The following is a 20,272-nucleotide window of genomic DNA, read 5'->3' as shown; positions in this document are numbered from 1 at the left end:
ACAGATTACTGTGAAACTGTTGAAGAAAAAAAAAGGTATTTTATTTATTTATTTGATTTTATTAAATTATGATATATAACTTGTGCTAACAAACTCATTAAGAGATCCCGCTTCACAAGAAAATACTGCCGATTTAACAGACCCATGTAAATGTATGGGTTCACAATTAGAGGTCACAATGGATAAATAGCCACACCATTACACAGTAACTACTTTTCCCCTTTCCTTTTCCAAAGCCTGTGAACTCAAGCTTCATTCGTGACAACATGTGACACGAGAAGGATGCTCTGGTGCAGGGATTGTTCTTTTGATCAGTCCTGGAGGGACAAAACATTTCTAGTTTTTTTCATCCTTTCATTCTAATCAGGGACTGATTCAGACCTGGGAAAACCAGGTTTGTGCAATTAACTACCAGGTAGAAAAAAGGAACAGGAGCGTTTTGGCTGTAGAGGAATGGAACTGAAAAGCCCCCTGCTCTTGAGGATTTACTGTATGGTTTCCCAACTCCGGTCCTCCAGTAACCCCAACAGCCAAACTCCAGTCCTCCAGTACCCCCAACAGCCAAACTCCAGTCCTCCAGTAACCCCAACAGCCAAACTCCAGTCCTCCAGTACCCCCAACAGCCAAACTCCAGTCCTCCAGTAACCCCAACAGCCAAACTCCAGTCCTCCAGTCCTCCAACAGCCAAACTCCAGTCCTCCAGTACCCCCAACAGCCAAACTCCAGTCCTCCAGTACCCCCAACAGCCAAACTCCAGTCCTCCAGTACCCCCAACAGCCAAACTCCAGTCCTCCAGTACCCCCAACAGCCAAACTCCAGTCCTCCAGTACCCCCAACAGCCAAACTCCAGTCCTCCAGTACCCCCAACAGCCAAACTCCAGTCCTCCAGTACCCCCAACAGCCAAACTCCAGTCCTCCAGTACCCCCAACAGCCAAACTCCAGTCCTCCAGTACCCCCAACAGCCAAACTCCAGTCCTCCAGTACCCCCAACAGCCAAACTCCAGTCCTCCAGTAACCCCCAACTCCAGTCCTCCAGTACCCACCAACAGTTCACATTTTACATTGAATTCCTGGACAACCACACCTTATTCAACTCATTGAGGGCTTGATGATTAATAGACAAGTTGAATCAGGTGTGCTTGTCTCGTGTTACAATAGATGGTGCTTGAGGACCAGGGTTGGGAAACACTGGTTTACTGCACGGCGTCATAAAAGGTCAGGTTATAATCCAGGTGCTGTCCCAAATTGAACCCTACTGTCTTTATAATGTACTTCTTTTAGACCAGGGTCTATAGGATGACATTTGGCACCCTATTTTTTTTGTCTCTATAATTGACCTTTTTTTGGTCCGATCGTGAGACCAAATAGATCAACACATACCCAGTTGTATGTATTCATAATCAAACAAAACTATATGTTTAAGTAATTTAGTCCATCTCTACCTGTGGATATTCTGTACATAATCTCTTGAGTTATATGACCTTCCACAAGGTGTTTGTGCTGTTTCGCTCTGCAGTTTGATTGTGTATGATATATATAGAGATTTTTGTATAATTAACCCAAGGTAGACCAGAGTCTGTCGTTTTCAATGGGATCAGTTTCAACTGTTCTGCCTTGTTATTATTCGACCATGCTGGTCATTTATGAACATTTGAACATCTTGGCCATGTTCTGTTATAATCTCCACCCGGCACAGCCAGAAGAGGACTAATCACCCCTCATAGCCTGGTTCCTCTCTAGGTTTCTTCCTAGGTTTTGGCCTTTCTAGGGAGTTTTTCCGAGCCACCGTGCTTCTACACCTGCATTGCTTGCTGTTTGGGGTTTTAGGCTGGGTTTCTGTACAGCACTTTGAGATATCAGCTGATGTACGAAGGGCTATATAAATACATTTGATTTGATTTGATCAAACGAGTCACAGTGTGCAGAGTCTGTCATTTTCAATGGGATCAAACGAGTCACAGTGTGCAGAGTCAAGGAAGAGCTAGTGTGATCCTATTACACATTTATTTTGATATTTCCATTAGAGAACACCTGTGAGGTGCTTGGTGTGGCAGGTAGCCTAGTGGTTAGAGTGTTGAGCCAGTAACCGAAAGGTTGCTGGATTGAATCCCTGAGCTGACGAGGTAAAAATCTGTCGTTCTGCCCACTGTTCCCCGGTAGGCCATCACTGTAAATAAGAAGTTGTTCTTATCTGACTTGCCTAGTTAAATAAAGGTTACATTATAAAATAACTCAATTTGCCCTTGCACTCCTTCTAAACAACACACATTTGGCAAAGGGTAAAGTATTTTTGAATGCAGTCCACTCTGTGTGTTACAGGTTCTAGTTTTGGAAACAGAAAACTGTATGGAGAAAATGAGCAGATTGTCGGCCAAAATACATCTAGCTCCATGTTCTCCCACTGCCGTCCTCCAACCAGATGCTTCATATTTATACATCCGGTGAAATATCTGGCTCATTATTCTATCTGTGATACTTCTTTGGATTTTAGGCTTCCATGTTGAAGGTGAGGTGATGCGTGTAGGCCTGTATTGCCATAGCACAGTCTCACCGCTAGGGGGGTATATGACGTCAAACTCATGCGACGGAACTTACCACGTGGGAAGGATTTAGCTGTGTCGATGAGGTAAACAACCGCAGTGTAGCTTGGCTGTATTTATCCATAAAATATATATTTCCATTTAATTTTGAACAAGCCTTAAGTTTTTGCTTTGTAAAGCGGTTCTCTCTAGACCATGCCCCACAACCCCGATCATCCTCCGGCGAAGAAATTTAAGCCGGGGTCTCCTTTTTTCCGTCTCGACAAGAAGCCTGGGATGCTGCTACCTAGAAAGGAAAATGCATCGGTACCAATAGACGTGCAAAGGAAAAATCTTCCCATTTACCAGGCGAAGTCTCAACTCATGAACCAGCTTAGACAGCTTCATAATGCTGTATTGATAGGTAAGTTGGCTTAACCTAGTCAAAAGGCAATGCAATAGCCACTGTAGCACAACACAGGTGGGATTGCAAATGTTAATAAACGCTTTCCAAACAACAGGTTTCCTGACGCAGATCTTCGGTTGGATATTTTGGCAATACAGCTAGAATTCCATACAGGCAGATGTAATAGTTCCAACCCGTATGCTTTCCATACCTCTACCGCCATAGGCTATTTCCCGGTCACTTGTGGCGATATAGCTACACGTTTAGTGTATATACAAAGAGCGACAAAGTAGGCCAAATGTCTCATACACAAAGAATCTGACTTTGTCTCGTGGAGGTGATTCGATTAATCTGGCCCGGCGACTAGGTAGGCGTGTTTTGCATCGGTTGAAAGTTAATTGTCGTGATGCTCCGAGATTTTTTACCTATGTCTCCATTACCAGTAAAACATAATCAAAACCTATTTCTTTCACTTACTTGCTGTGCTGTTTCGTTGTTCAGTCGTTCTATTCTCAACCAGGATTTCATCATGCATGTCAAGCAGTGAGATTTCAGCTCTGTCTGTCTGTGGCTTCTCTTCCTCTGTGCGCACTGTCCGTTTCCATCTTGTCCAGCTGTGTCGGCAACATTTCAGAAACAGGGTTTCTGTTTCTTGTCTGCATCAAAGTAATGGTACATGTACATAGTCTTGAGTATGGTGGTGACACAGTAAAGAGAGAATGCCACCGAATCGCTTGTTTCTCCAGTCAGTTGTTTGAATGGACCTAGCTATAGCTAGTGTGTTCATGTTTCAAACATGTTCTCAAATGCCATTGAAATGGCAGCAGCAGTATGACAAATGGCACAATCATGAGCAGGCAATACGACTTTCCTCAGTATGAAATCCTTGACGACCCACTGTGCTGTCAGACTCAGCATGCTCATGGGGCTGACATCGCTGGTCCAAATGTCAGCAGTGACGCTGTTCCTGTTTTAAGTCCGATAGGGCAACATCTGAAAAATAGTGCACTTGGTAGTGTGTGACTGTGCTCGATCAGTCTGCGAAAGCCAACATCACCCACGACAGAGAACGGTTGATTGTCAAGGGCAATGAAATCCATTATCTTGGCGTTAATGGATTTCGCCTTAGAGTTGTCGCGTTGAATGTTGTGTTGCACGTGTAGTGCCACATTGTACGTGGCGTCATTACTACGTTATATAGGTATGCACGGCATTACTACGTTATATAGGTATGCACGTCATTACTACGTTATATAGGTATGCACGTCATTACTGGTGGTCCTTCTGTAGCTCAGTTGGTAGAGCATGGCGCTTGTAACGCCAGGGTAGTGGGTTCGATCCCCAGGACCACCCATACGTAGAATGTATGCACACATGACTGTAAGTCGCTTTGGATAAAAGCGTCTGCTAAATGGCATATATTATATTATTATTATTATTATATATTATTATTATATATTATTATTATATTACTACGTTATATAGGTATGCACGTCATTACTACGTTATATAGGTATGCACGTCATTACTACGTTATATAGGTATGCACGTCATTACTACGTTATATAAGTATGCACGTCAGCTTTGACATCGTTTTTTCACGTCAGCGTTAAACTAGAAATCTGGCCGATACCGATGTTGGCATTTTTAGCTAATATCAGCAGCTTCCAATATCGATATATTGTGCATCCCTAGTTAATTGCATTATTGGTGTAATTGCGTTTCCTGAGCGTGAGCCAGATGCCGCAGTCAAAACATCGGTGAACTCGGAAATCTCCCCAAAAAAACAAGCTCCGACTGAGGGGAAAAATCGTTTTAAACAGTCGTCCAACTCGGAATTCCAAGTCTGAAACTCTTTCTAGAGCTCCGAATTTTCGACCCGAGATCATTGACGTTATGATTTGACCTCCATGGTGCGTTCAAGACATCTGGGTACTTGAAGAAAATGTAAGGTCAAATCATGACTGATAAATAGCTAGTGATCTTAATCTTGACCTGCTGTCAGTGGTACAGCAGGTGTGTGTGTATTCATTAGTCGCATATCGTAGCAAAACGTTTTACCCCAAAAGTGTTCCTGGGGCTCTAGTGGAGCAGGTTGAGAGATTCAAGTTCCTCCATGTCCACATCACTAAGGAATTTTCATGGTCCACACACTAACATAGTCATGAAGGCACGACAACGCTTCTTCCCTCTCATGAGGCTGAAGAGATTCAGTATGGGCCCTGAGATCCTCAGAAAAGGTCTACAGCTGCACCATTGAGAGAATCTTGACTGGCTGCATCACCATTTGGTGTGGCAACTGCTTGGCGTCCGGCAGGTGCTACAGGGGGTAGTGCGCAAGGCCCAGTACATCACTGGGGCCGAGCATCCTGCCATCCAGCTCCTCCATACCAGGCCGTGTCAGAGGAAGGCCCTAAAAATTGTCAAAGACTCCAGCCACCCAATTCAAAGACTGTTTTCTCTGCTACTGCACGGCAAGCCGTACCGACGCACCATGTCTGGAACCTGAACTAGAGGTCAACCGATTGGCTGATTTAATTAGGGCAGATTTTCAAGTTTTCATAACAATCAGAATTTTTGGACGCCGATTATGGTCGATTTATAATCCACGAGGAAACCGGCAAGGAGCCATGATACGTTTCTAGCTAGCATTAAACTTATCTTATAAAAAAAACAATCAATCTTAACATAATCACTAGTTAACTACACATGGTTGATGATATTACTAGTTTAACTAGCTTGTCCTGCGTTGCATATAATCAATGCGGTGCTTGAAATTGTGTCACTTCTCTTGCGTTCCGTGTAAGCGGAGTCAGGGTATATGCAGCAGTTTGGGTCGTCTGGCTCGTTGCGAACTGTGAAGACAATTTCTCCTAACAATTACAGTAATTCATTTTCCCGAATTGTACATAATTATGACATAACATTGAAGGTTGTGCAATGTGACAGCAATATTTAGACTTAGGGTTTCACCCGTTCGATAAAATCCGCAATGGTTCTGTATTTCACTGAAAGAATACATGTTTTGTTTTCGAAATTATAGTTTCCCGATTTAACCATATTAATGACGAAAGGCTCGTATTTCTGTGTGTATTTTTATTATGTTATAATTAAGTCTCTGGTTTGATAGAGCAGTCTGACTGAGCGATGGTAGGCAGCAGCAGGATCGTAAGCATTCATTCAAACCACACTTTCCTCCGTTTGCCAGCAGCTTTTCACAATGCTTGAAACACAGCGCTGTTTATGACTTCAAGCCTATCAACTCCCGAGATTAGGCTGGCAATGCTATAGTGCCTATAAGAACATCCAATAGGGAAAGGTACATGAAATACAAATGGTATAGAGAGAAATCGTCCTATAATAACTACAACCTAAAACTTCGTACCTGGGAATATTGAAGACTCATGTTAAAAAGGAACCACCAGCTTTCATATGTTCTCATGCTCTGAGCAAGGAACTTAAACGTGAGCTTTTTTACATGGCACATATTGCACTTTTATTTTCTTCTCCAACACTGTGTATTTGCATTATTTTAACTCAATTGAACATGTTTCATTATTTATTTGAGACTAATTTGATTTGAATTTTATATTAAATCTAGTCTAGAAAGATCTAGTCAACGTCCTAATTCCAATGGAGATGTTTTGGAAAGATCTAGTCAACGTCCTAATTCCAATGGAGATGTTTTGGAAAGATCTAGTCAACGTCCTAATTCCAATGGAGATGTTTTGGAAAGATCTAGTCAAAGTCCTAATTCCAATGGAGATGTTTTGGCGTTTGGTTGGAGTCATTGCAGCTAAAACTGGCAAGTTCACCGCATTTTACATATCTACCTCAATTACCTCACGTTGACTCGGTACCTACCCTGTGTATATAGCCACGGTGTTATTATTATACGATTTTACATTTATTTTTGTACTTTTTATTTAACTAGGCAAGTCGGTTAAGAACTAATTCTTATTTACAGTGTATTTTTTCCTCAGTTTTGTGCTATTTTTCTATTATTTTCTAAATGTTTCTCTCTGCCGTGTTGGGAAGGGTCCGGACGGGTCCGGAAGCATGTTACTTCGGCTCTGGAAGGCCCCGAACAGCCGGAAAACCCCTCACCGAAATACGAAACAAAAATAAACGTTGTCAAAAATATATGCACACACTCCTCAGAAGTGTTTCAGCTGGGATGCCTTTAGTCTACACCTGTTGTTTACAAATACAATTTGATTTGATTATTTGTTTGGCTTCTGTATGGATCCTAGTGTACATACCCCAGGACTCAGCTGGGTTGTAAAAGCATTAGTCGAAAACAAGTTTTTAATATTTATATATTTATATTTTTAAAAATTTTGTATTTATTCTTATTGAACAAATTCCTCCTTGTTCATCTGAGTACCAGTGTTGATTGTTCATGTGGTTGCAATCATCATCATACTGTAGATTTTACTCCCTGACGAAGGCCATGCAGCCGAAACGCATCGGTTTAAAAAAAACTTTGTTTCTATTGAACATGCCATGCTAATAAAGGCATTTTAATTAATTATATGAAGAGGGCCTTGATCCTCCTTTCGTTTTTATGACTGTTTGCCTTCAACTATTGTAACATTGGCTGACCCAAACCATTGTGTCTTCCCGATGCCCTGTCCCTCAGGTGAGACGGGTTCTGGGAAGACCACCCAGATTCCTCAGTACCTGTATGAAGCTGGCATCGCGCGACAGGGCATCGTCGCTGTGACACAGCCCCGCCGAGTGGCAGCTATCTCCCTGGCAACGAGGGTAGCAGAGGAGAAGAGAACTCAGCTGGGGAAGCTGGTGCGTAAAAACATTTTTTTATTTTGTATTTTTTACAATCTGTGGTGGTCAAACTCTAGTAGAACATGTGTTTTTGTACTTCATTCAGTAGCAATGTGGTGGTTGTTTCATCATCATGATCATCATCAGTGGCTGCATGTACCTAACGACAATCCTTGTCTTGTAGTTTTATAAGTCTTGTACAAAACTTCAGTCTTGTAAAAACTCTTAACGCTGGGCTGTATGTGGACTGAAACCAACCAATTAAATCAGGGGGAAATCCTCCTTTTCAGGTCGGCTACACGGTGCGATTTGAGGATGTCACCTCCTCGGAGACGAAGCTGAAGTTCATGACAGATGGTATGCTCCTGCGTGAGGCCATAGGAGACCCCTTACTGCTACGCTACACTGTGGTGGTGCTGGATGAGGCCCACGAGCGCACTGTGCACACTGACGTGCTTTTCGGAGTGGTGAAGGCTGCCCAGCGCAAACGCAGAGAACAGAACAAGGTCCCCCTCAAGGTAGGTCATTGCTAGCCCTCAGTAGCCTGGAATCTAAAAAGTGATACGATCTGAAACAATGGTGAAACAGAACATATCACTTTGAATTCCAGGCTAGGCCACTAACTGTTGTGTTTGTGTGTGTGTGTGTGTGTGTGTGTGTGTGTGTGTGTGTGTGTGTGTGTGTGTGTGTGTGTGTGTGTGTGTGTGTGTGTGTGTGTGTGTGTGTGTGTGTGTGTGTGTGTGTGTGTGTGTGTGTGTGTGTGTGTGTGTGTGTGTGTGTGTGTGTGAGAGATCTGGTGTTCCATTGTCAAAGCACCCAATGTAAAAAATCAAACATACTCTCCCAAGACCACTTGTCGTGGACATTTCCTCTATTTACCTAATCATGGGAGCAAACCACACACACACACGTCAGAGTTAGTTATAAAAGTCCATCTTTAATTATATGAGCTCTTATCACAATCCTGTGACTTTCAGATAAATTCAGTGTCTCCCAGTGAATTCTCAGAGAGCCCCCTTACAATGCAACTGAGTTCCTTTAATAGCAAAGACACCCATAATCAGACAGCATAGACACAATTCATCGTTCAGCTTTGTCTCCTTTCCCAAACCCCAGAACCATAAACCAAATCCTCCATATCAACAGGCATATATCAAATTGTCATTTATATACAACCCACTCTAAATACAACCTCCTGGACAAACTCACAGAGAGGAGAATGAGGCTATAGGTTAAGATAGAAACAACATTTGAGGGAGCATAGAATGATTCCAGACACTGCAACCCTTCTTTCCCCACTAGAAAAGGTAGGGAGTAAAATATATGTTTACACATGATGACACTTTGACCTCTCCCCTCTCAGCGGCCCATGCAACTTAGTTTTGACATAGAACAGATAACTGCAACCTCGCCACAGAATTACACAAAAATACCATTCTGATGAGAAGTAACTTACACACATTTGATGAATATTAAACAGCTTACAAATGTTGCCAACAAATTCTGATCCTTCCACGACACACTTCAAGACTGGTGTTAAAAAAAATGTTTTAAAGGCTTTGTAAATAAATCTGGTATATTGCCTCTTCAATGTACCGTTGTAGGTGATTGTGATGTCAGCCACCATGGATGTGGACCTGTTCTCTCAGTACTTCAACAAGTCCCCTGTGCTGTACCTGGAGGGCAGGCAGCACCCCATCCAGATGTACTACACCAAGCAGCCCCAGTCGGACTACCTGCAGGCTGCCCTGGTCTCAGTCTTCCAGATCCATCAGGTATGGACATGTGACTTAACGGAGCAGATGTTAAAGTGTATCCATCTCTGTCCGTGCCGAGAAAAGAAACAGGCCAATGGCCAATTATGGGCATTGCAGTTAATTACCACGTTTGTGAGGTGACCTAGGTTTAATATTTGCTTCATGAAAACTACTGCAGCAGGCGGTGTATGGTGTCTGTGTGTATCTAACCTAACGTGGCAGGCGGTGTATGGGGTCTGTGTGTATCTAACCTAACGTGGCAGGCGGTGTATGGGGTCTGTGTGTATCTAACCTAACGTAGCAGGCGGTGTATGTGGTCTGTGTGTATCTAACCTAACGTAGCAGGCGGTGTATGGGGTCTGTGTGTATCTAACCTAACGTGGCAGGCGGTGTATGGGGTCTGTGTGTATCTAACCTAACGTGGCAGGCGGTGTATGGGGTCTGTGTGTATCTAACCTAACGTAGCAGGCGGTGTATGGGGTCTGTGTGTATCTAACCTAACGTAGCAGGCGGTGTATGTGGTCTGTGTGTATCTAACCTAACGTAGCAGGCGGTGTATGGGGTCTGTGTGTATCTAACCTAACGTGGCAGGCGGTGTATGGGGCCTGTGTGTATCTAATCTAACGTAGCAGGTGGTGTATGGGGTCTGTGTATATCTAACCTAACGTAGCAGGCGGTGTATGGGGCCTGTGTATATCTAACCTAACGTAGCAGGCGGTGTATGGGGCCTGTGTATATTTAACCTAACGTAGCAGGCGGTGTATGGGGTCTGTGTGTATCTAACCTAACGTAGCAGGCGGTGTATGGGGTCTGTGTGTATCTAACCTAACGTAGCAGGCGGTGTATGGGGCCTGTGTGTATCTAACCTAACGTAGCAGGGGGTGTATGGGGCCTGTGTATATCTAACCTAACGTAGCAGGCGGTGTATGGGGTCTGTGTGTATCTAACCTAACGTAGCAGGCGGTGTATGGGGTCTGTGTGTATCTAACCTAACGTAGCAGGCGGTGTATGGGGTCTGTGTGTATCTAACCTAACGTAACAGGCGGTGTTTGGGGTCTGTGTGTATTTAACCTAACGTGGCAGGCGGTGTATGGGGTCTGTGTGTATCTAACCTAACGTGGCAGGTGGTGTATGGGGTCTGTGTGTATCTAACCTAACGTAGCAGGCGGTGTATGGGGTCTGTGTGTATCTAACCTAACGTAGCAGGCGGTGTATGTGGTCTGTGTGTATCTAACCTAACGTAGCAGGCGGTGTATGGGGTCTGTGTGTATCTAACCTAACGTGGCAGGCGGTGTATGGGGCCTGTGTGTATCTAACCTAACGTAGCAGGTGGTGTATGGGGTCTGTGTATATCTAACCTAACGTAGCAGGCGGTGTATGGGGCCTGTGTGTATCTAACCTAACGTAGCAGGCGGTGTATGGGGCCTGTGTATATCTAACCTAACGTAGCAGGCGGTGTATGGGGCCTGTGTATATTTAACCTAACGTAGCAGGCGGTGTATGGGGTCTGTGTGTATCTAACCTAACGTAGCAGGTGGTGTATGGGGTCTGTGTATATCTAACCTAACGTAGCAGGCGGTGTATGGGGCCTGTGTATATCTAACCTAACGTAGCAGGCGGTGTATGGGGTCTGTGTGTATCTAACCTAACGTAGCAGGCGGTGTATGGGGTCTGTGTATATCTAACCTAACGTAGCAGGCGGTGTCTGGGGTCTGTGTATATCTAACCTAAAGTAGCAGATGGTGTATGAGGTCTGTGTATATCCTACCTAACGTAGCAGGCGGTGTATGGGGTCTGTGTATATCTAACCTAACGTAGCAGGCGGTGTATGGTGTCAGTGAATATCTAACCTAACGTAGCAGGCGGTATATGGGGTCTGTGTGTATCTAAACTAACGTAGCAGGCAGTGTATGGGGTCTGTGTGTATCTAACCTAACGTAGCAGGCGGTGTATGGGGTCTGTGTATATCCTACCTAACGTAGCAGGCTGTGTATGGGGTCTGTGTATATCTAACCTAACGTAGCAGGCGGTGTATGGGGTCTGTGTATGGGGTCTGTGTATGGGGTCTGTGTATATCTAACCTAACGTAGCAGGCGGTGTATGGGGTCTGTGTATGGGGTCTGTGTATATCTAACCTAACGTAGCAGGCGGTGTATGGGGTCTGTATGTGGTCTGTGTATGGGGTCTGTGTATATCTAAACTAACGTAGCAGGCGGTGTATGGTGTCTGTGTGTATCTTAACCTAACGTAGCAGGCGGTGTATGGGGTCTGTGTATGGGGTCTGTGTATATCCTACCTAACGTAGCAGGCTGTGTATGGGGTCTGTGTATATCTAACCTAACGTAGCAGGCGGTGTATGGGGTCTGTGTATGGGGTCTGTGTATGGGGTCTGTGTATATCTAACCTAACGTAGCAGGCGGTGTATGGGGTCTGTGTATGGGGTCTGTGTATATCTAACCTAACGTAGCAGGCGGTGTATGGGGTCTGTATGTGGTCTGTGTATGGGGTCTGTGTATATCTAAACTAACGTAGCAGGCGGTGTATGGTGTCTGTGTGTATCTTAACCTAACGTAGCAGGCGGTGTATGGGGTCTGTGTATGGGGTCTGTGTATATCTTAACCTCATAACATGAATAATTACCTTCCTGAAAAACACAAGTTGGACACGATTCCAAATCAACATATGATGACAGACAAGATTGTGGTTGTGATGCGTCCGTCCTGAACAGGAAGCCCCTGCGTCACATGACATCCTGGTGTTCATGACAGGACAGGAGGAGATAGAGGCGCTGGCTCGTACCTGCCGTGACATCGCCAAGCACCTCCCTGACAGCTGTGGTCCCATGACTGTCATCCCTCTGTACGCCTCCCTACCCCCTGCTCAGCAGCTCAGGGTCTTTCAGCCTGCCCCTAAGGTAGGATACACCTACACCCCCCTTGCAGGTCCCGGTACAATATCCTGCAATCATTTATTTGTGATGCATGGTCTCCTCGAGCAACTAAGGCTTCATATTGAAGTCACCGTCCAGTGACGATCTGTTTTAAAAGTGAATATTCTGTTAACTCCTACCTGAATAATGTTGTTGACTCATCCAGTTCTCGTACTTGTGGCCTAAATTAGAGGGGGATTTAAAAAATAAAAAAAAATGAAAAAAGTCTGGAAGGAAAACTATTTCACTCATATTGTAAATCATTACTTCATAGTAATCTGGAAATACTGGACAGTTGAACTTGTATCTATTGTCCTCTTGTGTTTTTGCTTTGTTTTGCCAGGGTTGTAGGAAGGTAATCCTGTCAACCAACATTGCAGAGACGTCGATCACCATCTCGGGGATTAAATACGTCATTGATACAGGCATGGTGAAAGCAAAACGCTTCAACCCAGGTGAGACTTCACATTGTGACAGAACACACAGCTGTTTCGCCTCACTTCCTATCCGTTTCTCTACTTGTCTTGTGTGAATTGATGAATTCATTTGATCTGAGAATTAATATTTTCTAACTTTTTGAAGAAAAAAAAACAATACACACACACACACACACACATATATATATATATATAAAAAAAAACATTTTAAAAAGGTTTGAAGATTTTATTTTAAAGCAGATGTATTTCCATTGTGATGTCCCTTGTTATCTGCCCCTCAGAGATGTATTTCCATTGTGATGTACCTTGTTATCTGCCCCCTCAGAGATGTATTTCCATTGTGATGTACCTTGTTATCTGCCCCCTCAGAGATGTATTTCCATTGTGATGTACCTTGTTATCTGCCCCCTCAGAGATGTATTTCCATTGTGATGTCCCTTGTTATCTGCCCCTCAGAGATGTATTTCCATTGTGATGTACCTTGTTATCTGCCCCCTCAGAGATGTATTTCCATTGTGATGTACCTTGTTATCTGCCCCCTCAGAGATGTATTTCCATTGTGATGTACCTTGTTATCTGCCCCCTCAGAGATGTATTTCCATTGTGATGTACCTTGTTATCCGCCCCTCAGAGATGTATTTCCATTGTGATGTACCTTGTTATCCGCCCCTCAGAGATGTATTTCCATTGTGATGTACCTTATTATCTGCCCCTCAGAGAGCGGTCTGGAGGTGTTGGCAGTACAGCGGGTATCTAAAGCCCAGGCGTGGCAGAGGGCGGGCAGGGCTGGCAGAGAGGACGCCGGCTCTGTCTACCGTCTCTACACCGAGGATGAGTTTGACAACCTCATCCCCATGACTGTGCCTGAGATACAAAGGTAGGACACACACACAGACACACACACACACACAGACACACACACACACAGAGAGTTAGATCCCCGTGCCTGTGATGGAGGTTGGACCAGCATGGCTGGAGTTGGATCAGGTGGACAAATGTATATGAGCAACCAAAGCAAGTGTTGTCACTGTTGACCTGTTGGAAGAGAACAGAACTATTTTCAATAGATGCCAACCAGAGAAGTACTGTCTCAACATGTCCAATGAGAAATGCTTGTTTAAATTGTTTTTTTTTTTTAAATCTCCGTTTGCGAAAGGTTTTTGCTACAGTGTGCTCTAATGAACACGACCCGGTTGTTGCTGCAGTATCAATTGAAACATGTCTCTGTCGATATGATGGACTGTTCTGCTCTTGTGTTCTCTCTGCAGGTGTAACCTGGCCAGTGTCATGCTACAGCTTCTGGCTCTGGGGATCCCTGACGTGATGAACTTTGACTTCATGTCTAAGCCTTCTCCTGGTAAGCAGCGTGTCTTCACTGTGACGATGAAGTCATCGGACATGGTAGAATCCATTAAAAGGGGTATTAATCCACAAGGCTCAGATAAGAGTTAGTTGTGTTGCAGTTTTGTTTCGTGTTGTTGTGTTTGGTCAGAATGTCATGTTGTGGGTGTCATGTGACTGGTCAGAGATGGTTGTAATAATGTCATGTGACTGGTCAGTGATGGTTGTAATAATGTGATGTGACTGGTCAGAGATGGGTGTGATGTGACTGGTCAGAGATGGTTGTAATAATGTAATGTTGTGGGTGTGATGTGACTGGTCAGAGATGGTTGTAATAATGTAATGTTGTGTGTGTGATGCGACTGGTCAGAGATGGTTGTAATAATGTAATGTTGTGGGTGTGATGTGACTGTTCAGAGGCGATGCGTTCGGCTGTGGAGCAGCTTGATCTGCTCGGGGCTGTAGGGAGGAAAGGTGAGCAGGTCACCCTCACTCCTTTGGGCAAGAAGATGGCCAGCTTCCCCCTGGAGCCACGCTATGCCAAGGTAAGATAGACACACAGGAAATGAGCCTTCAGTTGTGCAACTGACTAGGCATCCCCCTTTCCTTTGTTCCTTTCCAATAAATACTGGATTAAAACATTCTGTCTGACTGTCTCTGTTTCTGTCTCTCTCTGTCTCTGTTTCTGTCTCTCTGTTTCTGTCTCTCTCTGTCTCTGTTTCTGTCTCTCTCTGTTTCTGTCTCTCTCTGTCTCTGTTTCTGTCTCTCTCTGTCTCTGTTTCTGTCATCTCTGGTCTCTGTCTAATCTCTCTCTGTCTCTGTTTCTGTGACTGGTCTCTCTGTCTCTGTTTCTGTCTCTCTCATCTCTGTCTCTGTTTCTGTCTCTCTGTCTCTGTTTCTGTCTCTGTCTGTCTCTCTCTGTCTCTGTCTCTGGTCTGTCTCTCTCTGTCTCTGTTTCTGTGTCTCTCTGTCTCTGTTAATGTCTGTCTCTCTCTGTCTCTGTTTCTGTCTCTCTCTGTCTCTCTCTGTCTCTGTTTCTGTCTCTCTCTGTCTCTCTCTGTCTCTGTTTCTGTCTCTCTCTGTCTCTCTCTGTCTCTGTTTCTGTCTCTCAGGAAATCTGTCTCTGTTTCTGACTCTCTTTCTGTCTCTGTTTCTGTCTCTCTCTGTCTCTGTTTCTGTCTCTCTCTGTCTCTCTCTGTCTCTCTCTGTTTCTGTCTCTGTTTCTGTCTCTGTTTCTGTCTCTCTGTCTCTGTTTCTGTCTCTCTCTGTCTCTCTCTGTCTCTCTCTGTCTCTGTTTCTGTCTCTCTCTGTCTTTCTCGCTCTGTCTCTCTTGTTCTGTCTCTCTCTGTCTTGCTCGTTCTGTCTCTCTCTCTCTCGTGTGTGTGTGTGTACAGACCATCTTGCTGTCACCAGACTTCCAGTGTTCCGAGGAGGTGCTGACCATCGTGTCTCTGCTGTCAGTGGACTCGGTGCTCTACAACCCGCCCGCACGCCGAGAGGAGTGCCTCGCCGCACGCAAGAAGTTCACCACCAGCGAGGGAGATCACTTGACCCTGCTCAACATCTACAGAGCCTTCAAGAAAGTAAACGCCAACAAGGTCAGGGGTCAGAACGAAGAGGCCTTTAGGTGTCTTCATACAGTCTGTACAATATCTCTGGACATTGTAGGGTCTGGTCCCCAGACCAGGTCTCCTGAAGTTCTCCAGGTCTCCTGAAGTGGTGCGGTGATCTAAGGCACCGCATCACAGTGCTAGCTGTGCCACTAGAGATTCTAGGTTCGAGTCCCAGGCTCTGTCTCACCCGGCGGCAACCGGGAGACCCGTGGGGCGACGCACAATTGGCCCAGCGTTGTCCGGGTTAGGGGAGGGTTTGGCCGGCAGGGATGTTCTTGTCCCATCGCGCACTAGTGTGGCGGGCCGGGCGCAATGCACGCTGACATGGTCACCAGGTGTACGGTGTTTCCTCCGACACATTGGTGCGGCTGTCTTCTGGGTTAAGTGGGCATTGTGTCATGAAGCAGTGCGGCTTGGTTGGGTTGTGTTTCGGAGGAGGCACGGCTCTCGACCTTCGCCTCTCCCGAGTCCGTACGGGAGTTGCAGCGATGAGACAAGACTGTAACTACCAATTGAAAACCACGAAATTGGGGAGAAAAAGGGGTAGATAAACAAATTGCTTCTCCGTTGTTTTTTGAGTCCAGATGTTCAGCCCCTCGTATTTATTGATGAAGTGTTATGGTCTCTAGATGGTGTTTTCAGTGCAGGCTCTGATGTGTGTGTCGTAGGAGTGGTGTCGGGAGAACTTTGTCAACAGCAGGAACATGAGCATGGTTGGAGAGGTCCGTGCACAGCTCCGAGAGATCTGCCTTAAGGTAGGAGAACAAGTCCCTAACATCACAAGTAACCAGTTCTGCGAACATGGCTGTTCATCAGCAATAGGGGAATCGGCACACTGCAATTTTTACAAATGTGTTGGCGGCAACATTTCAACTCTCAGGTTTTCTAATCGGCTGATGAATTCAAACATGGTTATCGTTCACCTGAACAAGTCCATGATATTTCCATGTGATTTATCTCTTTTGACACATAAATCTCCTTCTCCCCTCTGTGTACCAGCTGAGCATGAAGCTGGAGTCGTGTGGGTCGGACACGGGGAGCGTGCGTCGCTGCCTGGCCCACGGTCTGTTTGTAAACGCTGCAGAGCTACAGCCAGATGGCAGCTACACGGCCCTGGATACCCACCAGCCTGTTGCCATCCACCCCTCCTCTGTCCTCTTCCAGGCCAAGCCTGCCTACGTGGTCTTCAACGAGCTCCTGCACACCTCAAAGTGCTACATGAGGGACCTGTGTCTGGTGGATGCTGATTGGCTGGTCGAGGCCGCGCCTGAGTACTTCCGCCGGAAGTTACGCCCCACCAAGAGCTAGCCTCTGATTGGACAGAACTCGGGGGTGATAAGAGACTACAGCAGAACCAAAGCTCCCTGAGCAGTGACACACCTGCCCCACCTCTCCCTCAGTGTCAATAGAAACTGGATGGAGGCATGATGGGAAGAACATCTTTCTACTCTTTCCTGTTTGCTGAATCGCTCGTTTTTGTTTACACAAAGCGTAGAAAGATTCTTCAGTACTGTGTGTGTGTGTGTGTGTGTGTGTGTGTGTGTGTGTGTGTGTGTGTGTGTGTGTGTGTGTGTGTGTGTGTGTGTGTGTGTGTGTGTGTGTGTGTGTGTGTGTGTGTGTGTGTGTGTGTGTGTGTGTGTGCCAGTCGAAGACAGAACATTTAGCATTTGGTCTGACAGTTTGGCAGCGTTCAGACAAGCAGCCCAATTCTAAACTTTTTTTTTTACTAATTGATCTTTTGAATAATCAGATCAGCTCTGAAACATATTTGATGTGATTGGTTAATAAGACCAATTAGTGTGTGGGGGGGGGGGTCAGAATTGGGCTGCCTGTCTAAATTCAGCCAAGTAGAGGGAGGTCTGAGTGAGGGTTCTTCTCTGGGTTCTTCTTCCTAGTCATGGGAAAGTAGAGGGAGGTCTGAGTTAGGGTTCTTCTCTGGGTTCTTCTTCCTAGTCATGGGAAAGCGGCCCTGTTTTATTACAGCAGACGTCTGCTGAACCATAGAAGAGAGAGATCCCCTGGCCTAGAACGTTACTATGGTTACGAACTAATGTTCCCGTTGCTATGGTTACGAACCGACCTTCTCGTTCTTCATTCTACTCTCCTCTACCTGTTGGCTAATCATTGCCTGTTGCCACATATTTGCTTCACAACCAGAAATGAGGTTTCATCATGATTTGAGTTCAAACACTGATTCTAAATATCTGCATGTTTCTTAGCAACATAGATTTAACCCACAGAAGTGGGATGGCATGGTTATTCCTTCAAACAAATATATTCCAACAACTGACTTGAATTGGCTGTTCATATTTAAATTCTGGCCCCTGGTCTAACTTATTGGCTGTTTGTCACTTGCTTAAAAAACAGGGGACACATGTAACATAAATGCCATTCCATGTACATAATATTTTCTGTTGAAAAATAGAGATATATCACAGGATGTAATTAGATATATAAGCAGCAGTTTACATAAACACTTGGGCATAGAGGTTGACTTTTTGTCTTCATTGAGTTTAGTCACACACATCTACATCAACTACCAGGGAAATAAGTCACATTGCTGACTAAAAAATGACTCATTTTATCATGTGTCCTAAAAGGATACCAAGACATCTGTCCACATCATTTGAGGTGGGCGGTCATAGTGTGGCGGGTGTGTGTGTGTGTGTGGCTGGGTAAATACATTATGGCATCTGTCAGTTGAGGTGGTGTAGGAGGAGTGTAATTGAATGTCTTTCATTAACTGATAAGAGAATTATGTTCTCCAGGTACATCACCCAATTGAATTATATGACTCTGTCTGCAAACCGGAATGTGTAAGATCCTGGTCGAATGAAACAGACGGAGGCCCAGCCAAATAGTCAAAGGTTTTGGGGTGGCAGGGTAGCCTAGTGGTTAGAGCGTTGGACTAGTAACCGGAAGGTTGCAAGTTCAAACCCCGAGCTGACAAGGTACAAATCTGTCGTTCTGTCCCTGAACAGGCAGTTAAACCCACTGTTCCTAAGCCGTCATTGAAAATAAGAATTTGTTCTTAACTGACTTGCCTAGTTCAATAAAGGTAAAATAAAATAAAAAATTAACGGAACGTTCTGAATTCAAGAATACAAATCAATTCATTTTATCATTTTATACTGACTTCTCACGCCCACACACTGTCTGTCTCACTACCCAGCCGACAGAGATAGTGACCATGTCCTTGACCATGTCTCTCCCAAATCTCTAGTCAGGTCGGCACCAAGCTCAGACAGTCTGTTTAAAATACCATAAAGACATATTGCTTTACCCTAATTCTGACTAGGACTACACATTTATTGATTATGATTTCATACATTCTAATCAATTCCATACAATTATATGTTTCAGGGCGGAAAATTCTAATCGTTCGATTAACAGACAATTCTCACCTATCGTTAACAAATGCCTGCTTTTTCCAAATCTGTTCACTCACTATTACCTGATGCATGCTCCTGCTGCAGTAACTTACAGTACGTAACTGGCAACTCCAGAGACCCGATGCATTGACCCTCTGGGTAAATGGACTTCAAATCTTATTGTGAAGTTGGTCACATCAGTTATCCTGTTTTAAATGCGGAGCACTGTTGCACAAATTCACGATAAACCATGTCAAGTAGGTGTACTAGTACATTGATAATGCAATGCATGGAGATTATATAGTAGGATTTGATTACTCAGGTCTTTGATACACTTGTAAAATGTCTCGAATGGTATGAAATGGATTGTATCTATTCGCTCTTCTCTTTTTGTATTGTTCAGAGCAACCGGAGGATTTGAAGCTGTAGCGGCGGGATTTGAACAGGGTGTCTGTTGTGCTGGCATGGCATTCTTCACCCATCGATCTTTCTATTGAAAAAATAAATAAATACGGAAACAATATTGTCTTTAAACTAAATTAATGCCACATTTAGATCTTGAAGGGCATCTTAACATGTGATTCCTAAAATATTTCTTATGGGGAATATTATAAAACAGATCAAGAATGTCCCAAAACAAGTTTGATTGTTTAAATGGGTGGTATAGGTTTACTGGATAACCAATAGTCATATGTTTGATTGAAACGTCATTGTTGACTGAAATATTTGTGTTGTTTCATTGGATGATAAACAACCTGACCTGAGTGTGTTGAAAGTCAAACGATTATAGTGGCGGATATGACAGGGTGACTTTATATTATATATGCTGGTTATTATATCCACTCGTGTTTTTCTAATAAATAAAACAACTTTGCCTCATCAATTGAATTTGTTTGATTTGCAATCATGTTTATGGTTTTCAACTGTATAGTGAATCATCAACGTGAACGTACAGTATGATCGTGCGCTGTCTTGTGCTCGTCATTCATTTGAACGCGGGGGGGCGCTCTACACCGTAGACCAATAAGAACCGCTTTGTTTGCATTCTGCAGCGAGTTATCAACAACACACGGTTGTTGGATGTATTAGAAATATTTCATTACATGTATCTAT

The 20,272-nt window shown here is 44.4% G+C and overlaps 1 protein-coding gene and 1 long non-coding RNA gene across 3 annotated transcripts; one reads left to right on the top strand and one right to left on the bottom strand.

Annotated features, from left to right (window-relative positions):
• The first annotated feature begins 1,160 nt into the window (after nucleotides 1-1,160).
• LOC118390634 (ATP-dependent RNA helicase DHX33-like) lies at nucleotides 1,161-20,042 on the top strand. 2 transcript variants are annotated; one of them, XM_052529354.1, is made up of 12 exons: nucleotides 1,161-1,216; nucleotides 7,569-7,729; nucleotides 8,002-8,229; nucleotides 9,316-9,486; nucleotides 12,197-12,382; nucleotides 12,741-12,852; nucleotides 13,552-13,711; nucleotides 14,103-14,191; nucleotides 14,593-14,720; nucleotides 15,570-15,773; nucleotides 16,457-16,543; nucleotides 16,788-20,042. In XM_052529354.1, exons 3-12 carry the CDS (start codon nucleotides 8,059-8,061, stop codon nucleotides 17,094-17,096), a joined length of 1,617 nt encoding a protein of 538 aa, XP_052385314.1. In that variant the 5' UTR covers nucleotides 1,161-1,216; nucleotides 7,569-7,729; nucleotides 8,002-8,058; the 3' UTR covers nucleotides 17,097-20,042. The 2 variants fall into 2 exon arrangements, with proteins under 2 accessions (XP_052385314.1, XP_052385313.1); XM_052529353.1 differs by lacking the exon at nucleotides 1,161-1,216 and adding an exon at nucleotides 2,577-2,944.
• On the bottom strand, nucleotides 9,502-11,270 carry LOC127933058 (uncharacterized). Its single transcript, XR_008147068.1, has 9 exons — nucleotides 11,237-11,270; nucleotides 11,073-11,154; nucleotides 10,786-10,826; nucleotides 10,622-10,662; nucleotides 10,376-10,498; nucleotides 10,212-10,293; nucleotides 9,925-9,965; nucleotides 9,802-9,883; nucleotides 9,502-9,760 (listed from the first exon to the last, which is right to left on the bottom strand). It is a non-coding gene; the product is annotated as an uncharacterized LOC127933058 (long non-coding RNA).
• Nucleotides 20,043-20,272: the final 230 nt, after the last annotated feature.

The sequence above is a fragment of the Oncorhynchus keta genome, chromosome 11, assembly GCF_023373465.1.
Source record: "Oncorhynchus keta strain PuntledgeMale-10-30-2019 chromosome 11, Oket_V2, whole genome shotgun sequence".
Lineage (NCBI taxonomy): Eukaryota > Metazoa > Chordata > Actinopteri > Salmoniformes > Salmonidae > Oncorhynchus > Oncorhynchus keta.
This window is presented reverse-complemented; position numbering and strand designations above follow the sequence as displayed.

Bases quoted from the DNA above. Each gene is read 5' to 3' on its own strand.
- LOC118390634 (XM_052529353.1), top strand. From the start codon at position 2,737: ATGCCCCACAACCCCGATCATCCTCCGGCGAAGAAATTTAAGCCGGGG. The intron at 2,945-7,568 runs GTAAGTTGGCTT...CCTGTCCCTCAG, and splicing joins TCATAATGCTGTATTGATAG to GTGAGACGGGTTCTGGGAAG. The intron at 15,774-16,456 runs GTCAGGGGTCAG...TGTGTGTCGTAG, and splicing joins AGAAAGTAAACGCCAACAAG to GAGTGGTGTCGGGAGAACTT.